This window comes from Juglans microcarpa x Juglans regia, chromosome 5S (genome assembly GCF_004785595.1).
Source record: "Juglans microcarpa x Juglans regia isolate MS1-56 chromosome 5S, Jm3101_v1.0, whole genome shotgun sequence".
NCBI classification, from domain to species: Eukaryota; Viridiplantae; Streptophyta; class Magnoliopsida; order Fagales; family Juglandaceae; genus Juglans; species Juglans microcarpa x Juglans regia.
The window spans coordinates 9,451,462-9,469,302 of record NC_054603.1 but is presented as its reverse complement, the minus strand read 5'-3'; the positions used below and the strand labels follow the sequence as shown (position 1 = coordinate 9,469,302).

The 17,841-nt window shown below is 39.0% G+C and overlaps 1 protein-coding gene across 1 annotated transcript; it reads left to right on the top strand.

Moving 5' to 3' along the window:
• Positions 1–1,651: 1,651 nt before the first annotated feature.
• LOC121268507 lies at positions 1,652–12,789 on the top strand. Its single transcript, XM_041172822.1, has 3 exons — positions 1,652–2,436; positions 5,872–5,937; positions 12,082–12,789. Exons 1-3 carry the CDS (start codon positions 2,263–2,265, stop codon positions 12,586–12,588), a joined length of 747 nt encoding a protein of 248 aa, XP_041028756.1. The 5' UTR covers positions 1,652–2,262; the 3' UTR covers positions 12,589–12,789.
• Positions 12,790–17,841: the final 5,052 nt, after the last annotated feature.

Below are 17,841 nucleotides of genomic sequence, written 5' to 3'. Positions count from 1 at the left end.
GAACACAGGTGACTTATCACAACTGGAAAGATTCTTTCTCATCACTTGGACTTTCTGGTATAGACGAAACAAGTTGATTTATGAGAAAGCAAAAGAGAATCATGTAGCTGTTATCAACCATGCATTAAGTCTTTAGAATCCAACCTCATCTTTCAGGAATACTCCAAATTCGAGACCTGCTGCTTGCTGGAATGTCCTTCCAACAGATTTTTTCAAACTCAATGTGGATGGGGCATTGTTCTATGATTATCAAAAGGCAAGTGTGGGGGTTGTGGTTAGGGATGATCATGGTCAAGTCATAATGGCAGTAAGCAAAACAAAACTAGAGGTATTGGAAGTTGAATCAGTGGAATTACTTGCAATGCTTCAAGGGTTACAATTTAGCTCTCAAATGAGTTTTTCCAAAATAATCCTAGAAAGTGATTGTCTAATTTTAGTGGAAGCCTTACAAGCAGTAGGGGAGTACTTATCAGTATTAGGAAATCTCATTTCTGAGGTGAAAGAGGATGCTACATCAGTTTTAAGAGGCGAGGGTACAACACATCCCACGCATGGGGAACCAAGTAACTCATTGCTTGGCAAGGCATGCTTGGAGAATACAAGATGTGGAATTATGGATGCATTCTTTTCCTGATTTTATTGCACAACATGTTTGGTTGGACAATTCTCTAGTGTAATCTTAGAGCTATTATATGAATGAATGAAGGATCTTTTATCAAAAAGAAAAAAAAAAAAGAAAAAGAAAAACAAGAAAAACATAAAAGGAGAGGGAAGACCCTTACAAATGGAAACTTTAGAGAAACGTGAAGGCTTTGGTGCATGCATGGTTCTCTTTTCTTTTCTATTCTTTTTTCTCTCTTTTCCTTCTTTCGCCCCACAGTAATCGTTTCCAATCGCCCAAATGAAAATGAAATTAGATTACACTTTTGTTTTTTGTATATGATGAAGGAGAAATCAGACGATTTAGTATTTAGCATCCCCATTGAATGGATCATATAAGAACGGCTTGTTAAGTTCCATATAATCTTTTAATACATTTTATATTTTGAGAAATAAATCTTACCTTGCCTCCAATATATGTAGGGATTAAGATTGCCTATTATTTTCTCATCTAAACACATTTTATAATTCGAAAAGAGGTAACTATAGTATGTGAATCCTATGTATTATATATTGAGGTCCACGTTGCTCACTTATAATATTAAATATAGTGAGATCTACATTATGTGTCTATCTCTTTTCAATATAATACAATCTTGCTTTGGAAGAAAATTAAGAAATAGTATTTTTGTTTTTAGTTTGAATGTATATAAGATAAGACTTGGTTTGACAATCATAGAAGTTAGGTGACACATTAATTAATTAGAAAAATTATTTATACATAATATTTTTTTATAATATTTTACATAATTATATTTTAAATAGAGGATATTTTCATAAAAATCTTATAAAGATAATATTATTTTATAAAATATTTTCATCTTAGGAAAACTATTGTAAAATGTATCACGAAAATGTATTGTATATCATTTCTGTAACTATTAGAACATAAAAGAATAGTTCTTCTTAGTATCTATTATTTATTCTGCACTTTATATGCTATAAAAAAAAAGAAAAAAATATCGGGAGTGAATAGTAGCACATCCAAAATAAAAAAATAAAAATTATATTTAAAAACTAAAAAAAGGGAAGAAAAGAATAAGACCGCTGTCCACCTCATGGAATCGATGGTTCGGCTATCCTAAGAGGAGTAGCTCCCACTTTGCGGGTTGGATTCACCTTGGCCGGGGTAGACTGCCACCATCCCAGGTAGTCTATTCCAGGGTGGTTGGACCGACTACCGAGGGACCACCCCTTATAATCACGTGCCGGCGAACTTCTAGAAAGGGTCAAAGCTCAAGACGGCATCTTTATATTCATCTGCTTTAGTATATTATATAGTTTTCCTTGCTCGTGTCTCAGAATCTGAAGAAGCCAAACAAGACCTGGCAATGGCATTTCGCCACGACCAGTTCAGTCCAATCCCTCTTTTCGGCCACTCCATTCAACAATCTTTAATTTTCTTCAGTGGAAGGTTCGAGAGTACCCATAAGATTTTCTGGCTCTCCTTGATTCCTTTTGAGATAAAAATCGAAACTTTAGAGAGACAGAAGAAAAGAAATCCAACCCATAAAGATTCTCTGGCTCTCCCTGTTGATTCATTTGGAGATTAGAAGAAACTTCCGAGAAAGAAGAAAAGAAAGCCGGAAAGAAGATAATAGAATGGCCTGCTTTGTGCCCTTCAGCAATAGAAATTTGGATCTGAGCTTCTTTGTCTTCAGGCCAACAGTTGTTTTGGTCGATGACGTTGTTGACGCGCTGAAGCAGTTCTCTTTATGCACTGAGAATCTTGGTTGCGTACAAAATTCTATTTTTAAGAGCATTCATGGAAATATGGTGAGTTCACCTTCATTTTTCACTTCCTTCAGCTTAATATTACTTGTTTCTTACCTTTTCATTTTGTTCTACTTTTTTCACTTCACGTAGGCTTTACTTGAATCGAAATTGTTTCAATTTCTTTCCCAATTGTGTGGATTTGGTTTTTACTGGAATTCTTTCTTATTTACACTCCGCTATAAAGGATAAAATAACATATTTTTTATATTATTCTTAAGGTTAAATACACATTTCACCTGTGTTTTCACACCGTCTAAAATTAATCAAACTTATAGGTAAAAAGTACTATCATATTCAATCATAACCATCGAGATAACACTTGTTATTCAAAAAAAAAAAAAAAAAAAAAAGATAAACACTTGCATCTCTCAATTTTACGTATAAACAAAAAGATAACAAGAAAGAAAGAAATAAATAAATAAATAACGTGAAATGAACTTACCATTGACCTGAGAGAAAAGTGTTATTTGATAGTTGGTAGTAGTTGGTAATTGCAATAGTTTGTACTTTTTCCTAGTTCTCCATTTCCTCAAGAAAATTAATTACTTGGTTTGTGGTTTATTTCTAGTGTCACTAAAAGTATCATTATTTCTATTATGGGAATTGCCAAGTCAATTCTGATCATATCGTAGCAATACTTGGTCCCTGTTAGGGGTGATACCCGCCCCCTACGGGGCGGGGCCACCCCTCCCCCGCCCCCCGCCCCCGCATATGCGGGGGTGGGGAATTTCTCCCCGGACCCTGCCCCCGCATGGCGGGGGCGGGGTCCCCCGTCCGTTGGGCCGGGGTGCGGGGGTGGACCCCCACCCGTCCGCACCCCCCGCCCCCATACTGGGCCTTTGGCCCAGTACATTTTTCTGGGCCCTAATTGGCCCAGAATCGGTTTTTGGGCCACTTTGGGCCCAGAATTCGTTTTTGGGCCATTTGAGCCCATTATTTAGATTAAAAAGTATATAGATTTAAAAACAGGAAAAAAAATATATATATAAGGGATATATAGAATCATACATTGAACTATTACGTTATTAACTAATTAAGTAGTAATCATCACTAAGGCAGTAAGGCACTATGCTAAAATATTTTGTTCACAATTATACAAATTAAGAGAACTAATAAACTATTACACTATTACAAACTCCTCTAAAAGAAATAAATATTACAAATTATACAATTAACTATTGTAGCAACATTACAATTAATTATAAATTAATAAAATCATAATTTTTCAATTTGATCAATTTGATTTTGGGGTGGAGCCGTAGCGGTGAGTTCACTGAGTGGTGAGTTATGTCGATTGCTGTGAGACTGAAAATCAAGATCATAAAAGTCAATAAGTTATAAAACCTGAAATATTAATAAGTTAAAAATAAAACAAATTAGAATTAAAAAGTTATAAAGATGAAACAAAATTTTAAATGCAAAAAACAATTATGGAAGAAATTGTGCAAACCATGACAATGGTGGGTCCAATACAAAGTCATACTGCATCGGAGGTAGCCGTAGACGTCGTCTCATGTATCACTATAAGTATTAAATTTGAAATCAAATTAATGAATACCAATTAAATGAAAATAAATAAATTAAAATAAGAAATTATAAAATGAAATTAAAATAAATACCATATCCAAACTGATCATCACTATCCTCCTCGAAGATTGAAACCCCTAAATTAATTTAGGGTTTCGGATTGGGCTCTTTAGGGTATTTCGAAACCCTAAATTAATTTAGGGGTTTCAAAGATTGAAACCCCTAAATTAATTTAGGGTATTTCGAAACCCTAAATTAATTTAGGAGTTTCAAAGATTGAAACCCCTAAATTAATTTAGGGTTTCGGATTGGGCTCTTTAGGGTATTTCGAAACCCTAAATTAATTTAGGGGTTTCAAAGATTGAAACCCCTAAATTAATTTAGGGTATTTCGAAACCCTAAATTAATTTAGGGGTTTCAAAGATTGAAACCCCTAAATTTATTTAGGGTTTCGGATTGGGCTCTTTAGGGTATTTCGAAACCCTAAATTAATTTAGGGGTTTCAAAGATTGAAACCCCTAAATTAATTTAGGGTATTTCGAAACCCTAAATTAATTTAGGGGTTTCAAAGATTAAAACCCCTAAATTAAATTAGGGTTTCGGATTGGAGCCCTATACACAATAATATTGAAATTCAGTGATTTACACACATTATATAATGCAAAAAAAAAAAAAAAAATCACAGCACACAATTCACGGGTCACGGACTCACGGGAGCCATTCAAAATTTCAAAGATCAAACCACATGCACAATCTAAACTCCACAGCACACAATTCACAAAATCCCATCCTCCATCTCCGATAAACCTCATCCTTCCTCCAATCTCCATTAAATATGTAAATAAAAAAAAATTGAAGTGTTGAATTTGGGTTTATTACCTTCGGAGATGAAGAGAGGAACCGGGTGCGAGTCCGAGTCGTGCGACGGGGATGGCGATGCTTGAACAAGGGACCGGGCGGCGGCTCACGACTGCGAGAAGTAACTCAGAGAGAGAGAGAGGCGAGAGCGAGGCTGCGACTGCGAGAGTGAGAATTGAGAACTCGCCAACTCGGGGCTCGGCAGAGGCAAGAAGGGGGGGGCTGGGTAGTGGGTAAGGACTAAGGGTTTCAGTTTTAATTTTAAACCCAGGCATGAAACGACGTCGTTTCATGCCTGGGTTTTTTTTTTTTTTTTTTAATATATATGTAAATAACGTATAATATATAATATAATTATATATAATTATAATTATATATATATAATAATATCCGGCGGGGCGGGGCGGGGTATATCCGGGGCGGGGGTCACCCCAGCCCGCCCCCGCCCCGGATGTTGCCCCAGATGCGGGCGGGTGGCCCCGCCGCCCGCATCTGATGGGCGGGGTGATCCGCCCCGCCTAACGGAGGCGGGGCGGAAGCGGGTCGGGGCAGCGGGGCGGGGCCCCGCTGCCCACCCCTAGTCCCTGTTGCTTGCTTTGGGTAAAGGACGGTGCTACATCACCGATTAAAGGTACTGAAAATAGTTTTAATCTTTTTTTAAATAATTTTTTTTAGTATTTTTTTTTTCAAAAATACTAAAAATAAATGCACACAAATGCTTTAAGAAAAAAAAAAACAGTGATCGGTATATTTGTTGGTACCGATCAATCGGTTGGAGTATCATTTTCCTTAGGTAAATTGGTATAAAACATCTTTTCTGCTTTGAACTAATCAACCAGATTTTCAGGCACAGTTCAATTGTTCATTGAGACTAAGAAATGACGCATGATCATGTCTTAAACATTTCCTCACAAACTATTAGTTGTTCCCCCTCCTAGAAGTGCTTTTAATTTCTGTGATATTTCTTCTGTGTCACTTCATTCAAGTGAGAAAAATCAAGCATTCACATACTGGTTTTTGGAGATCTTAATTGATTAATCTTGTGTTCAGATTGTATGGTATGGAGCATGGCTGAAGAAACCTTCTGAAAACAAAGAGTTATTATGTTCTATCCTTGTAAGTTTTAGTTATTATAACTAACTTTCCTTTCCACTTGTTTTTTACTTCTTTGCTTTATGTTAATGCAATTCACTTCAAAAGGGACTATAAAAGATCATCTTAATGAAATTACATAACCTATAAGTCTACAAAGCAAACAGCAGGGCTTTAGGGTAATGAAAAGGTGATTAAAACACTTAAAAGATCGTATATTCTTTGCTTCTTACTACATTAAATTAATGGAGTATCAGGGAGATTTTTTTTTTTTTGATAATTAATAAAGTTTATTGATCTTCAAAACTAGGCATAGCCCGAGTACATAGGTGGTACACAAGTGAGAAATGCTTAATTCAAGCTTACGAATGAAAAAAGACGCATACAAGTCACTAAAATTACCCCCATCTAATACAATAGTCTTAGCCCAAAGTAACACAGTTTGGAAAAATGAATCTCTAATCCCCTCCAATGAATGTTCACTATTTTCAAAACATCTTCCATTCCTCTCATTCCATATACACCACATAAGACATAAGGGCACTATCTTCCAAACATCCGCTACTTGACGGTTTCCCCGTGTTTCGCTCCAACAAGCCAATAGGTCCACCACCTTTTTGGGCATCACCCAAGCAATGTCCAGCCTTAAGAAGACTTCATCCTTTGCCACATCGCAATGGAGAAGAAGATGGTTTGTCGATTCGCTATTCCTTTTGCATATGAAGCACCAATCCATTATGAAGAAACTATGCTTCCTCAGCTTGTTTATGGTCAAAATTTCACCATGAGAGGCCAACCAACCGAAGAAAGCAACTTTTAGGGGCACTTTACTCTTCCAAATGCGCTTCCAAGGGAAATTCTGAGAAGAGTGGGTAGACATAGCCTTATATAAAGAATGAACCGAAAATTCCTTATTCCCGGGATGTGTCCACAACAGCTTGTCCTCCATGCCATGTTCCAAATTCAGTGCGTACAAGGTGCTGTAGAAATCAGAAATGTCTCCCACTTCCCAATCTTGAACTGCTTTGGTAAATGACACATTCCACTGTAGCAGACCATTCGAAGAGTCCATGTAATCAGCAATAGAGGCTTCCTTATGCAATGCAACTCTGAAAAGAGATGGAAAAGCCTCCTTTAAGGCAGCATCAGAACACTAAACATCAACCCAGAATCTAACTCTATTTCCACGCCCCGCCACAAATCTAAAATTACTAATGAATCCTAGCCTTTCCTAATAAATTTCCATACACCCACACCATACGATCCTCGTCCTTCATTAAAAATCCAGCCTCCCCAAGTACTTCCGAATTTGGCATCAACCACAGTTCTCCATAAAGCCTCGCTTTCTAGGTGGTATTGCCACAACTATTTTCCTAGTAAAGCCTTATTGAAAATACTCAACTTTCTAATTCTCAGGCCTCCACAAGGTAGGGGAGTGCAGTTCTTGTCCCATTTAATGAAATGGAACTTTTTCTCTTCCCCCAATCCGCCTCGCAAGAAAGCACGGAAAATTCTTTCCATCCTATTAGCCACACCAGTCAGGATAGAGAATAATGAAGGAAAGTACGTAGGTAGGTTAGATGACGTGCTCTTAGTAAGAGTGATTCATCCCCCTTTAGATAAATACATTCTTTTCCAACCTGCTAATCTATTCTCAATTTTTTCAATCACGCCATCCCATAGTACTTTGGATTTATGAGGAGCTCCCAAAGGAAGACCGAGGTACTTCATAGGCAAAGAAGATACCTTACAACCCAAAATTTCAGCCAAGTCTCCAATATGATTTACCAAGCCAACCGGAACCAATTCCAATTTGGACAAATTCACCTTAAGGCCGGAAGTAGCTTCAAAACAAAGCAAGAGAGCTCTCAGTGAATATAGATTTGATTAGGATCCGGCTTGCAAAAAATTAAAGTGTCGTCAGCGAAAAGAAGATGAGATGCAATGATGCTCCCAGAAGAAGCACCGCCCACTGAAAATCCAGATAAAAAAGACCCATCCCTAGTTGCCTTTATCATTCTACTCAGTATATCCATGACTAAGACAAAGAGAAAAGGAGATAAATGATCTCCTTGCCTCAATCCACGAGAGCTGTTGAAAAAAACCATCAGGAGTGCCATTAACCAACACTGAGAATCTAGCAGTTGTGATGCAATACTTCATCCAATTGCGCCACCTTTCCCCAAAGCCAAATTTGCCAAGAACATAAACTAAGAAGTCCCAATTAACATGATCAAATGCCTTTTCCATATCTAGTTTGCAAATGATACCTGGCGTGTTGGATATAATTCTACTGTCCAAATATTCGTTTGCTATTAGTACCGAATCCAAAATCTACCTCCCCTTAACAAAAGTATTTTGAGGCTTCGAAATAATCTTGTCCATGACCGTGCTCATACGGTTGGCGAGAACCTTGGATATGATCTTATACACTCCACTCACAAGACTTGTAGGGTGAAAGTCTTTCACCTCCACCGACTCTGCCTTCTTCGGAATAAGGGTTATGAAGGTTGCATTAAGGCTTTTCTTGAATTTCACGTGTGAGTGAAAACCTTCATAAAATCCTCCTTGAGAATGTCCCAACATACCTGAAAAAATGCCATGGAAAACCCATCTTGTCCCGACGCTTTGTCGTTGTCCATTCCTTTTAGCACTTTAAGCATCTCAACCTCTTCAAACATCCTTTCAAACCAACCAACACATGATTGATTGATCGTATCGAATGTCAACCCATCAACCTTAGGCCTCCACTGAAATTGTTCCGTTAGTAGGTTGTCGAAAAAATGCACTATGTTGTTCTTAATATCGGATCTGTCTAAAAGCACATTACCATTCGAATGCAGTACCTCAATAGCATTAAACCTTCTATGAGAGTTGGCTACTCTATGAAAAAAGCTGGTGCACTTATCTCCTTCCTTTAGCCAAAGGGCCTGGGATTTTTACCAGGAGATCTCTTCCATGAGAGTAAGTTTTTCCAGATCAGCCACAACAACAATCTTCCTTGCCTTCTCCTCATCTGTGAGAACCCCGACACTCTCCTTTTCATCCAAACATGCAAGTTCCTAAAAAAAGAATCTTCCTTTGATTGTTGATCTTTTCAAATTCTTCATCATTCCACGTTTTCAGGTCTTTCTTCAAGGCTTTTAAGTTTTCCAACCAACACAAAGTTGGGTGTACCAAAAACATCATAAGAGGACCACCACACTCTCACCTTCTCCACAAAACCGTCAGCTTTCAACTACATGTTTTCAAATTTAAAATATCTACGTCCCTCATGAAGGCCCCCACAATCAAGCAAAATAGGGAAGTGGTCCAAACAAAGTCTCGGGAGTCTTTTGGCATAAATCTGGAAAATGGGCCTCCCAAGACGAGGAAACGATGAATCTGTCCAGTCTTGACCAGACCCTCCCAATAGACCATGTAAATTCCCCCCTACCAGAGGTAAATCAACGAAGTCAAGTTCGAAAATAAGATTAGAAAATTTTGCCATTGTCTAACTGATGCAGGAATCTCCCGACCTCTCACTCGGGAATTGGGTGACATTAAAATCTCCCCCAATACACCATCGCCCATCCCACCAGTTATATAACTCAGCAATCTCCTCCCAAAGGAACCTTCTATTGCTGTCCAGATTAGGACCCTATACACCAACAAAGGACCACTTGTAATCATCATCCACATTTTTAAAAGAGCAGGCCAAATGTTCCCCAATATACTCAACTAGATTAACGATTCTCATATCCCAGAGCAGAAGAATTCCTCCCCATCCCCCTTTAGAAGCGAGATAAACGCAGCCCATGTGAAGGCATCCCCACAAATTTCTAACTATTCTTCTATCTATGAACTTCAGCTTGGTCTCTTGAATACATATGATATCAGCCTTCCAGTTTCTTAGTAAGTTTTTAACACAGAGGCGCTTACCCGGATTATTCAGCCCCTTACATTCCAAGATAAAATTTTTGGTTTCATAAATCACAAATATTCACCCAACCCTTACTCCTTTCTCTACTTGCACTACCTTCCCGATAATTAATAGAGCAAGCTAGTATCTTTAATTCCCCTTTTTTTTGGCGTAGGATCTAGCAAAGTGATGTTGGCCCGATTCAATAGCGATGAGGAGGGCTTTGAATCACACGAAATCCCTATGCATTCTCGCATTTCATCCACTTTTTGGAGTACCCAATCTGACTGAGAATTGGCCCAATGTGAACCTGGCAGCATAGAACATAAGGGGCTTGGGTCATCCATTGTCCCTTCCTCTAGCTCCCTACAAACCAACTGCATTTCATACTCTTGCACAAACCCCTCATTCGCAACTTCCAAGATATTCTCAAAAGGGATAGGAGTACCTTCCTTGGGTAGTCTCACATACCCTTCGTTGGATCTATCCTAGGTAGAATACCAATTGGGGGGCTGCACCAATTGGGTGTGGATAATGCCAAGGTGCCAACCTCAGTTTGGGGTTCCATTTGAGGTTCCCGTGTAGATATATTAACAATAGGACTTCCCTCTATGTCAAACAGTTTTACCAGCTCATTCTGGCCTTCTTCTTCAGCCTGAGACCCCCTCTCACGAACACAATGAGCATCCTCAGCTTCTTCCTCCGTTGGTGACGGCGTCTCTGAAAAATCGGCGACTAGAGGCCCACCCACTAGGTCGTCTACTCTCGACAATGAGTTCTGTGTGTTCGTTGACTCCTTCTGGCTTGCCCGACGTTCATTCTCAGCTCCTTCCTCAGTCGGCGGCATCCACCCCGGCAAGCCGTTGACCAGAAGCACACCCAATAGGTCGCCTGTTCCCAATGGTAGAGTCTATGTGAGCATTGGTTCCTTTTGCCCCTCCTCCACAGCCCGAGTACCATTCTTGATTTCTGACTCCGTCGGCGGCCTCAATACCGGCAGCCTGTCGCCCTAGGTTCCACCCACAAGGTCCCTTGCCCCCTGCGATGGGTTTTGTGTGGTCGCCGGCCGTGGTTGGAAGAGGACATCGCATCTTTGCCAATGGGTCTGGGTTGTTTAGCCCATCAGTGCTCAGGCTGTGCTTGGGCTTTACCTTTCTTAGCCTGCGTATAACGCCTTTGGCGAGGCCCATTTCTGTCCAAACCCAGGCCCAAGCCCATAGTTTTATCCACCCTCTAAATCATAAGATTGACCGAATTTCTCAATTGTACTCTTGCTTAAAAGAAGAAAGCTTGTCAAACCTCTCCAAGGGTCCTCTCTTAGTCAAGGAGTCTCTTCCCATTTCAATGTTAGTTCTACAGGCTCGAGCAAACAACACACATCTCGGTCCTTCCTCCACAACAACTATCTCCTTTTTATTTGAAAACCCAGAATTGCCCCTCACCCTTGGTACCAAAGCTACTGCATTTCCCTAAGCATATACCTCCTTACCATCCCTGCCGGCAACGAGCCCCGATGACCAGACCATCTCTGCATAGGACTTAGGAAGAATATTCATCAGCGCTTTCTGGGTTAGATTTTTGGACTTAAGTAACCTTGCTCTCATTTTCCAAACTGTCGTAAGCTTCCCTTGGTGTCTTCACCATTTTTCTCCACCCTTTTCCCTCTATTTCTTCAGGTATGAAAACAAAGTTTCTTCTGCCACCTCTGCCATATTCCACCAAATGCCATATAGCGACTTTGAGCATTGGAGCATCTTTGCGCGATGTAGCTTCTGTTACCATCCCGTGAGGTTGCAAAAAACTCCTTGTCTCCAGTCAAGCATTCCTCAAGGGCTCTAATGAACCAGTTCAACGTAGACCTCTCCAAGATCAGTAATTTTGTAACCTTCCAACTGCGAATCCATCGGCTACCTTCCTCCAACAATTCAAATACCTTAGATTCTATAAGAATTTGTCTTGTGAAAACCATGATAATTACGTTATTACACACAGAGACTCATCATCAGTAAGAAAGTGTACGAAGAGAAAAAAGAAAGTGTATGAAGCTCTATTCAGGGAGATTTTCAACCTTTAAACTGGCCTTTGTGACTCAAAACATGGAGGAAAGGGAAAATTCATTAAATTGCTTTATTAATCAAAGTGGGAATTGCCTGATGATAGCTTCTTTTGTTAAACGTTTTGTCATTTGCTTTCATTTCCCTGTCTTTTGCACATTCCAAGTGTTTGAATATTCTTCTGTTCTAATACCCACTTTTCTCTTTTCCTAGATGTCAATGTTGACAGATATATCAAACATGGCTATCTTAATTGAGCATGGCTTCTTTGATGCATATGCTGGAGAATCAAGAGATGCCGGCTCCTCGGCCATAATATTTCACACAGGTGACACAATATCCATAAATTCAGCAGTTGGCTCTGCAGCTGATCACCTAGATGACCTCTCTTATGCAACCTTAGCGTTATTCAAATCTGCCTTTCTAAAGATGGAAGGTGTTGCAGCTGGAGTTTGCTTGAAATCCCAAGAGAGGCCAAGAGTTGTATGTCTCTTTTTGTGGAAGTCAATCCAATTTTGTTACTCATGGGTGCTAAACTCAGATCATAAAAGGTCAATGCTGCCTTATTTTAATCGCTTTTCTCTTGATGTCAAGTACGACATGTTTCGGGTTGTCTATGTTAGTGGTGACAATGTACCAAGTTTGCAGTCTTTCCCTGCTTCTCAGATGTTGGAAAATGCAGGAGGAAGCAAAGAAGAAGGGCAGGTCACACAAAATTAAAAAAAAAAAAAAAAAGAAAAAGAAAATGTTGTTAGGATGCAAACCCTTGATGCATACTTTGTTGCAATGTAGATAAATTCTGTTGGCTTCGTATCGTCCACTCGTGTTGAGAACTAGTGGAGGGTGGAAGGGTGACAGACATATTACTTTTGTAATTGTATTAGACATATATGGAGAGCTTAAAATAGGCGATATTCAATCCTTCTTCAAGAGCAAAAGGCCATGCCAATAGCTTAAAATGGTGTCCATATTGCATCAATGAAATAACATAGACTCATTTGAGCTTGCGAGAGATGACTTCCATAGGATAGAGATCCCCTAGGAGTTCGGTCAAGAACTCCAGGGATCCAAATCGGTCTTCCATATGAGTTCTAGACCCTGGCATGATGGTCTTAAAAGGGGTGGTCGGAGAAGTTTGAATTCTCTTAGAAGGCATTGGCGGCCTGTTTGCCTTGACACCTTGCTGATAATGTTGACAAAAGGTATAGATATCTAATAATTAGATTATATTTCATGAAAAGGAACATGCTCTTCTGAAAGCTGTACTATCTAATTCGGATACTGCATCTAGGACTTGTACAACTTTAATAGGGACAAGCTCTATGATTTAGTACTTTTTATCTGCCGGCTCAATCAGATAAATAATCCCTATCTATTGTTTTGTTATCAAATAAATTAAAGAATCTGGGATCAAATCCTCTACATCAAGGAATACAAGTTTATGGAAACAATTAGGAGGAGCCGTCTATTGTGTTTTTTGTGTGGAGTCTAGCTCTCTCTGTGTGCAATCCAATTTAATAACCTGACCTAACAAGAATTTGTTGTGGATTTTCGACGAGGCTTTTTGACCCATTTTGACTATTGATCTGGCTCGACCCAATTGGATGATATAGGATTTGCTAATCTGACTCAACTTGCTAATTAGAATTTACTATATATTGTATTAAACCCATATACGACCGCATTGTATCTTTAATTTTTATCTGATAAAATCCTATGCAGCTCCGTAAACGTAGTCATATTGTCGACCATGTTAAATTTATGTCATATGTGGTTGATTTAACTTTTTGCTTTATTTTTTATCTTATAGTTTTTAACACTGTTATCTCTTGCATGCCATGAGGAACATATGATCAAGCATATACGCCAGCCAATGTGCTCACATATTTATAAAACCAACAAAAAATTGAATAATGGTCAAATGTTCTTTATATAAAGGTTGGCTTTGGAGGTCAAGACAATTTAAAATATAACTATAATGAATTTATATTCTTTTTAAATGTATAAATTTTAATTTATAATTTAAATTATATTATAATTTAGACCTAAAAAAAATGTATAGACCCAATAGGTCATTGCGTTGAGCAGGGGGCGGGGCAAGGGGCGGTTTCAACCCCACCCCCCGTGGTAGCACCCCTAGTTCTTATTGTTTCTTTGGTCCAAGAAAGTGAAGTGCTCTCTCTCTCTCTCTCTACACAAGTAAACTTTCTTTCTCAACCACACACAAACACTACCTAACAACTTGTGATGAATAGGAGCATAAGTGTTTGTCTTTCTCTTATTCCTGCAAAAACCCAACAACAGAGTTGTAAAATAAAAGGAAAAGAAAGAAAAGTTAGAGTTTTAAAAAGAGTATTCTCGTGTGGTCTGGTTGAAAAGGAGAATAGAAGTGGATGTTGAGAGTTGCCTTTGTTAAAAGCAAAGAGAGATGTGAAGAAAAATACCCAATGTTGAATTTATCAATAAAGAAACTATGAGAGTTGTAGAGCAAAAGCTTGCATAAACAAAAGTAGCAAGAAATAGAAAGAGGTAGAAGAATAAATTAAAATGGGCTCTGAAGCATGAGAATACCGGTTACCCATGAAATAAGGTCATCTTCTGGTTTTCCTTTGTTGCCAATCTCTTCTGGGTTTGGGACCTCGCCTTTTTCATTGAGATGGCCTTCTTCCCGTTTTTCAAAAATGCAATTTTTCTTGTTTTTCATTTTATCTTTATTTTTTTTTAACTTTTGTTAGATGTCATCACGTCACACACGATTACACAACGGTTTTGCATGGGCAGTTGTACCTAGCAAAAATGGCCTAATACACCAAAGGACGTGGGTAGGAACAATGTTCTTGGACACGTACCTTTACTTGGAACTCCTTCGAGAAGCCTATATATATTATAAGGACTACACGGGTTACTCTATACTCCATATGAGTATTTATATCCCAACAACTACACTAGACAAATAGAGTAAGAAATTTAAGGTCCTTTTCATAATATTATGGATAGGGTGAGTTTTCTTTTTTTTTTTTTTTTTTTTCTTTTTTTTTTTTTTTTGAATTTTTAGCAATCTCAAGCATTTTATTAAAACAAGAAGAAGAGTTAGTAACAATAGGTGGGGATTTAATCCCATTTACATGATGAATGATCAAAATACATAATATATTTCTGGATAAAAGTTCAAAGCAAATGCATGCACTTCGAGTAAACAAGAATGGAATGTACAAATTAAAGGCAATATGGATGGGAAGTCATGTAGAGATTATCTTAAGCTGTAATCCGAAATATCTACCTATTCTAATCATTAATTGCCATTGGAGATCATAAAAAGCACAGGAAGATTGATGTGCAAAGGATTGCCATCGAGACTAGGAGATGCGTGAGAATGATGGATGATGCGTGGCTTCCAACTGTGCTTTGAAATAGGTAGATCAGAAACTAGGCCTGCAACCCGAGCTCAAAATACCCGGTATGTGCCCGACCCAACCCGAGCATCTACATTTAAGGGCCAACCCGAACCGACCCGGCCATTCAAAACAAAATTGGGTCGAACTCGTATGACCCGACTAATCTTTAAAAAGAAAAAATGAAAATACTCCCCTCTTTCTTCTTCATCGGTAGAGGAACCTTTACCCATTCTAATCAAAGCGTCATCTTCCAAATCTTATCTACAATTCTCATCATACAAATTTCCATCATACAGATTGCTTCCTACCCCTTTTACATTTCCATCAATATCCAGTTCATCTTCGTTGAGATCAAACGTCATAAAGATCCCTTTGCCATCAAAATACTCCATGTAGAAAAGGCCCCCAACAACTCAATATTTTGGCTAGGCTCTTCCAAAGTGTTCCCATCTCTCATTAGCAGATCAATAAGTAAAACCAATAGCCACTTTTGTGATCTTGACCTCAATGAAGAAGAACTGGATGTTAAGGTTCCGATAGGTTGAAGAAAGACAGAAACTGAAGAGAAGGAATTGTGTGCATTTGTCGAAGTGAAGAAGTAGTCTGAAGAAGCTTGAAAAAACAAGAAACGGCGTTGTGAGCTTATGGCTTGAAGAGAGCAAGGCGCACCATTTTAGGTTGAAGGGTTATTAATTCGTTTATGAGTCTACAGTGGTGCTACACACCGTTTCAATAAGTTGAGTCTGGTCTGTAAAACGCAGTGTTTGGATTGACTCCAAACAGTGCGTTAGTCTGTCGTGTTTCTCCTTTTCACTGTCAGTCAAATTAGTTATTTCTCAATTCTATTAGTAGCAATGTATTAGGCACAGATGGAAAACAATCAGGATTATTCTGGAACTTGGCTAAGGAAATTTGTAAGGAGGTTTTGGAAGCCCTCGAAGTACTCCTGTAGACATACATTTTCTTCTAGCAATTTCATCAAACAACTATTGTGCACTTTACTTTCTATTTTCGGCAATCACCATTTCCATTCCTTCCATTTTCCTATTTACAACAACATTCACAAGCAGGTATTTAACAGTGGTACCAGAGCATTCGATCATATGGCAGATAATACTCACTCCACAAAACAAGAACAAGAAGTCCTTCAACAGCAGGTCCATGATATTTAGCAACAAAACCTTCATCACCACCAAACCATGGAAGACCTGAAAGCCAATGTGCAACAATTAAATGACCTTGTACGCACCATTGTCTTAGCACAAAACCCACAAAACCCATACCAACCACAATCCATATATTCCACAAAATCCCACAACCTACAAAACCCTCAAAATCCCCATCACAAAGACCTTTATTTTGATCCTCACCGTGAACCCTTAATAGATCATGATCAAAATGAACCTGGAAGACCCAACTTGAGGGGATCAAGCTTGACTTTCCCCATTTCCAGGGAGAAAACCCAGTAGCTTGGCTTTTTAAAGCCAACCAATATTTTAGCTTCCAATTCCCTTACCTCATCGTTTACTCATGTCTTTGTATTATATGGAAGGGGAGGCTCTTGTATGGTACCAAGAGGCTTTGGAGGGGGGCCAGTTTTGGGATTGGAATACTTTGGCAAGGTCTATGCTGATTTGGTTTGGGTCGACAACTTATGAAGATCCCATGGAAGCTTTGTTGAAACAAACGGGGTCTGTAATAGTGTATGAAGCACAATTTGAGGCTATTTCCAATCGGTTAAGGGGACTATCCGAGGTGCACAAGCTGAATTGTTTTCTTAGTGGGTTGAAGGACGAGATTCGTCTTCCTATTCGCATGTTTAACCCTGTAAGTATGAGTGCAGCCTTCACGTTGGCGAAAATACAAGAAGAATATCTTGTCAGTACGAAGAAGTCAAGCAAGCTTATGGGTGATAAAAGCAGCCCGTTGGGAGGAGGAAATTATGGCCATGGGCCATACTCGAGGGAAGGAAGTAGAAACAAATGGAAAAAATTGTGGAGGGTACAAAGAGCGTGTCGTCCACCCAAATGGATGACAAGAGAAGAAAATGTTTATGCTACCATTGCGATGATAAGTGGAGCCCAAACCACACTTGCAAGAATCCGAGAATTTATTTTTAACAAGGAGATGAAGAGTTATCCGATGAGGAAGGGGAACCAGCCATGGAAGAAAATGGAGACAATGTAGTTGTAAAAGTGGTGGATAATAAGGTAGAGGCACCTGGAATTTCCCTAGCAGCCATTGCTGGGACACCCACTATGAAGATCATGCGACTAATGGGAACTTTTGATGGGGGAACCAATTGTGATTTTGGTGGACACGAGTAGTTCACACAACTTTGTGGAGTCCACTTTAGTAGCCAAGTTGAAGTTGCCCATTGATGTTTCCAGTAGCTTAAATGTCAAGGTGGCCATTGGACAAAGTTTGAGAAGTGGTAGTGTATGCAAAGACGTGAAGTTAAAGATGCAAGGTATAATGCTCCAACCCTCTCTTCATTTGCTAAATTTGGCTGGTTGTGATATTGTGTTAGGTATTCAATGGCTGGTTACATTGGATACCATAACTTGGAATTTCTCCA

Excerpts from the sequence above, each read along its gene's own strand:
- LOC121268507 (XM_041172822.1), top strand. The coding sequence starts at position 2,263 with ATGGCCTGCTTTGTGCCCTTCAGCAATAGAAATTTGGATCTGAGCTTC. Across the intron at positions 2,437-5,871 it reads AGAGCATTCATGGAAATATG|ATTGTATGGTATGGAGCATG; the intron begins GTGAGTTCACCT and ends TCTTGTGTTCAG. Across the intron at positions 5,938-12,081 it reads AGTTATTATGTTCTATCCTT|ATGTCAATGTTGACAGATAT; the intron begins GTAAGTTTTAGT and ends CTCTTTTCCTAG.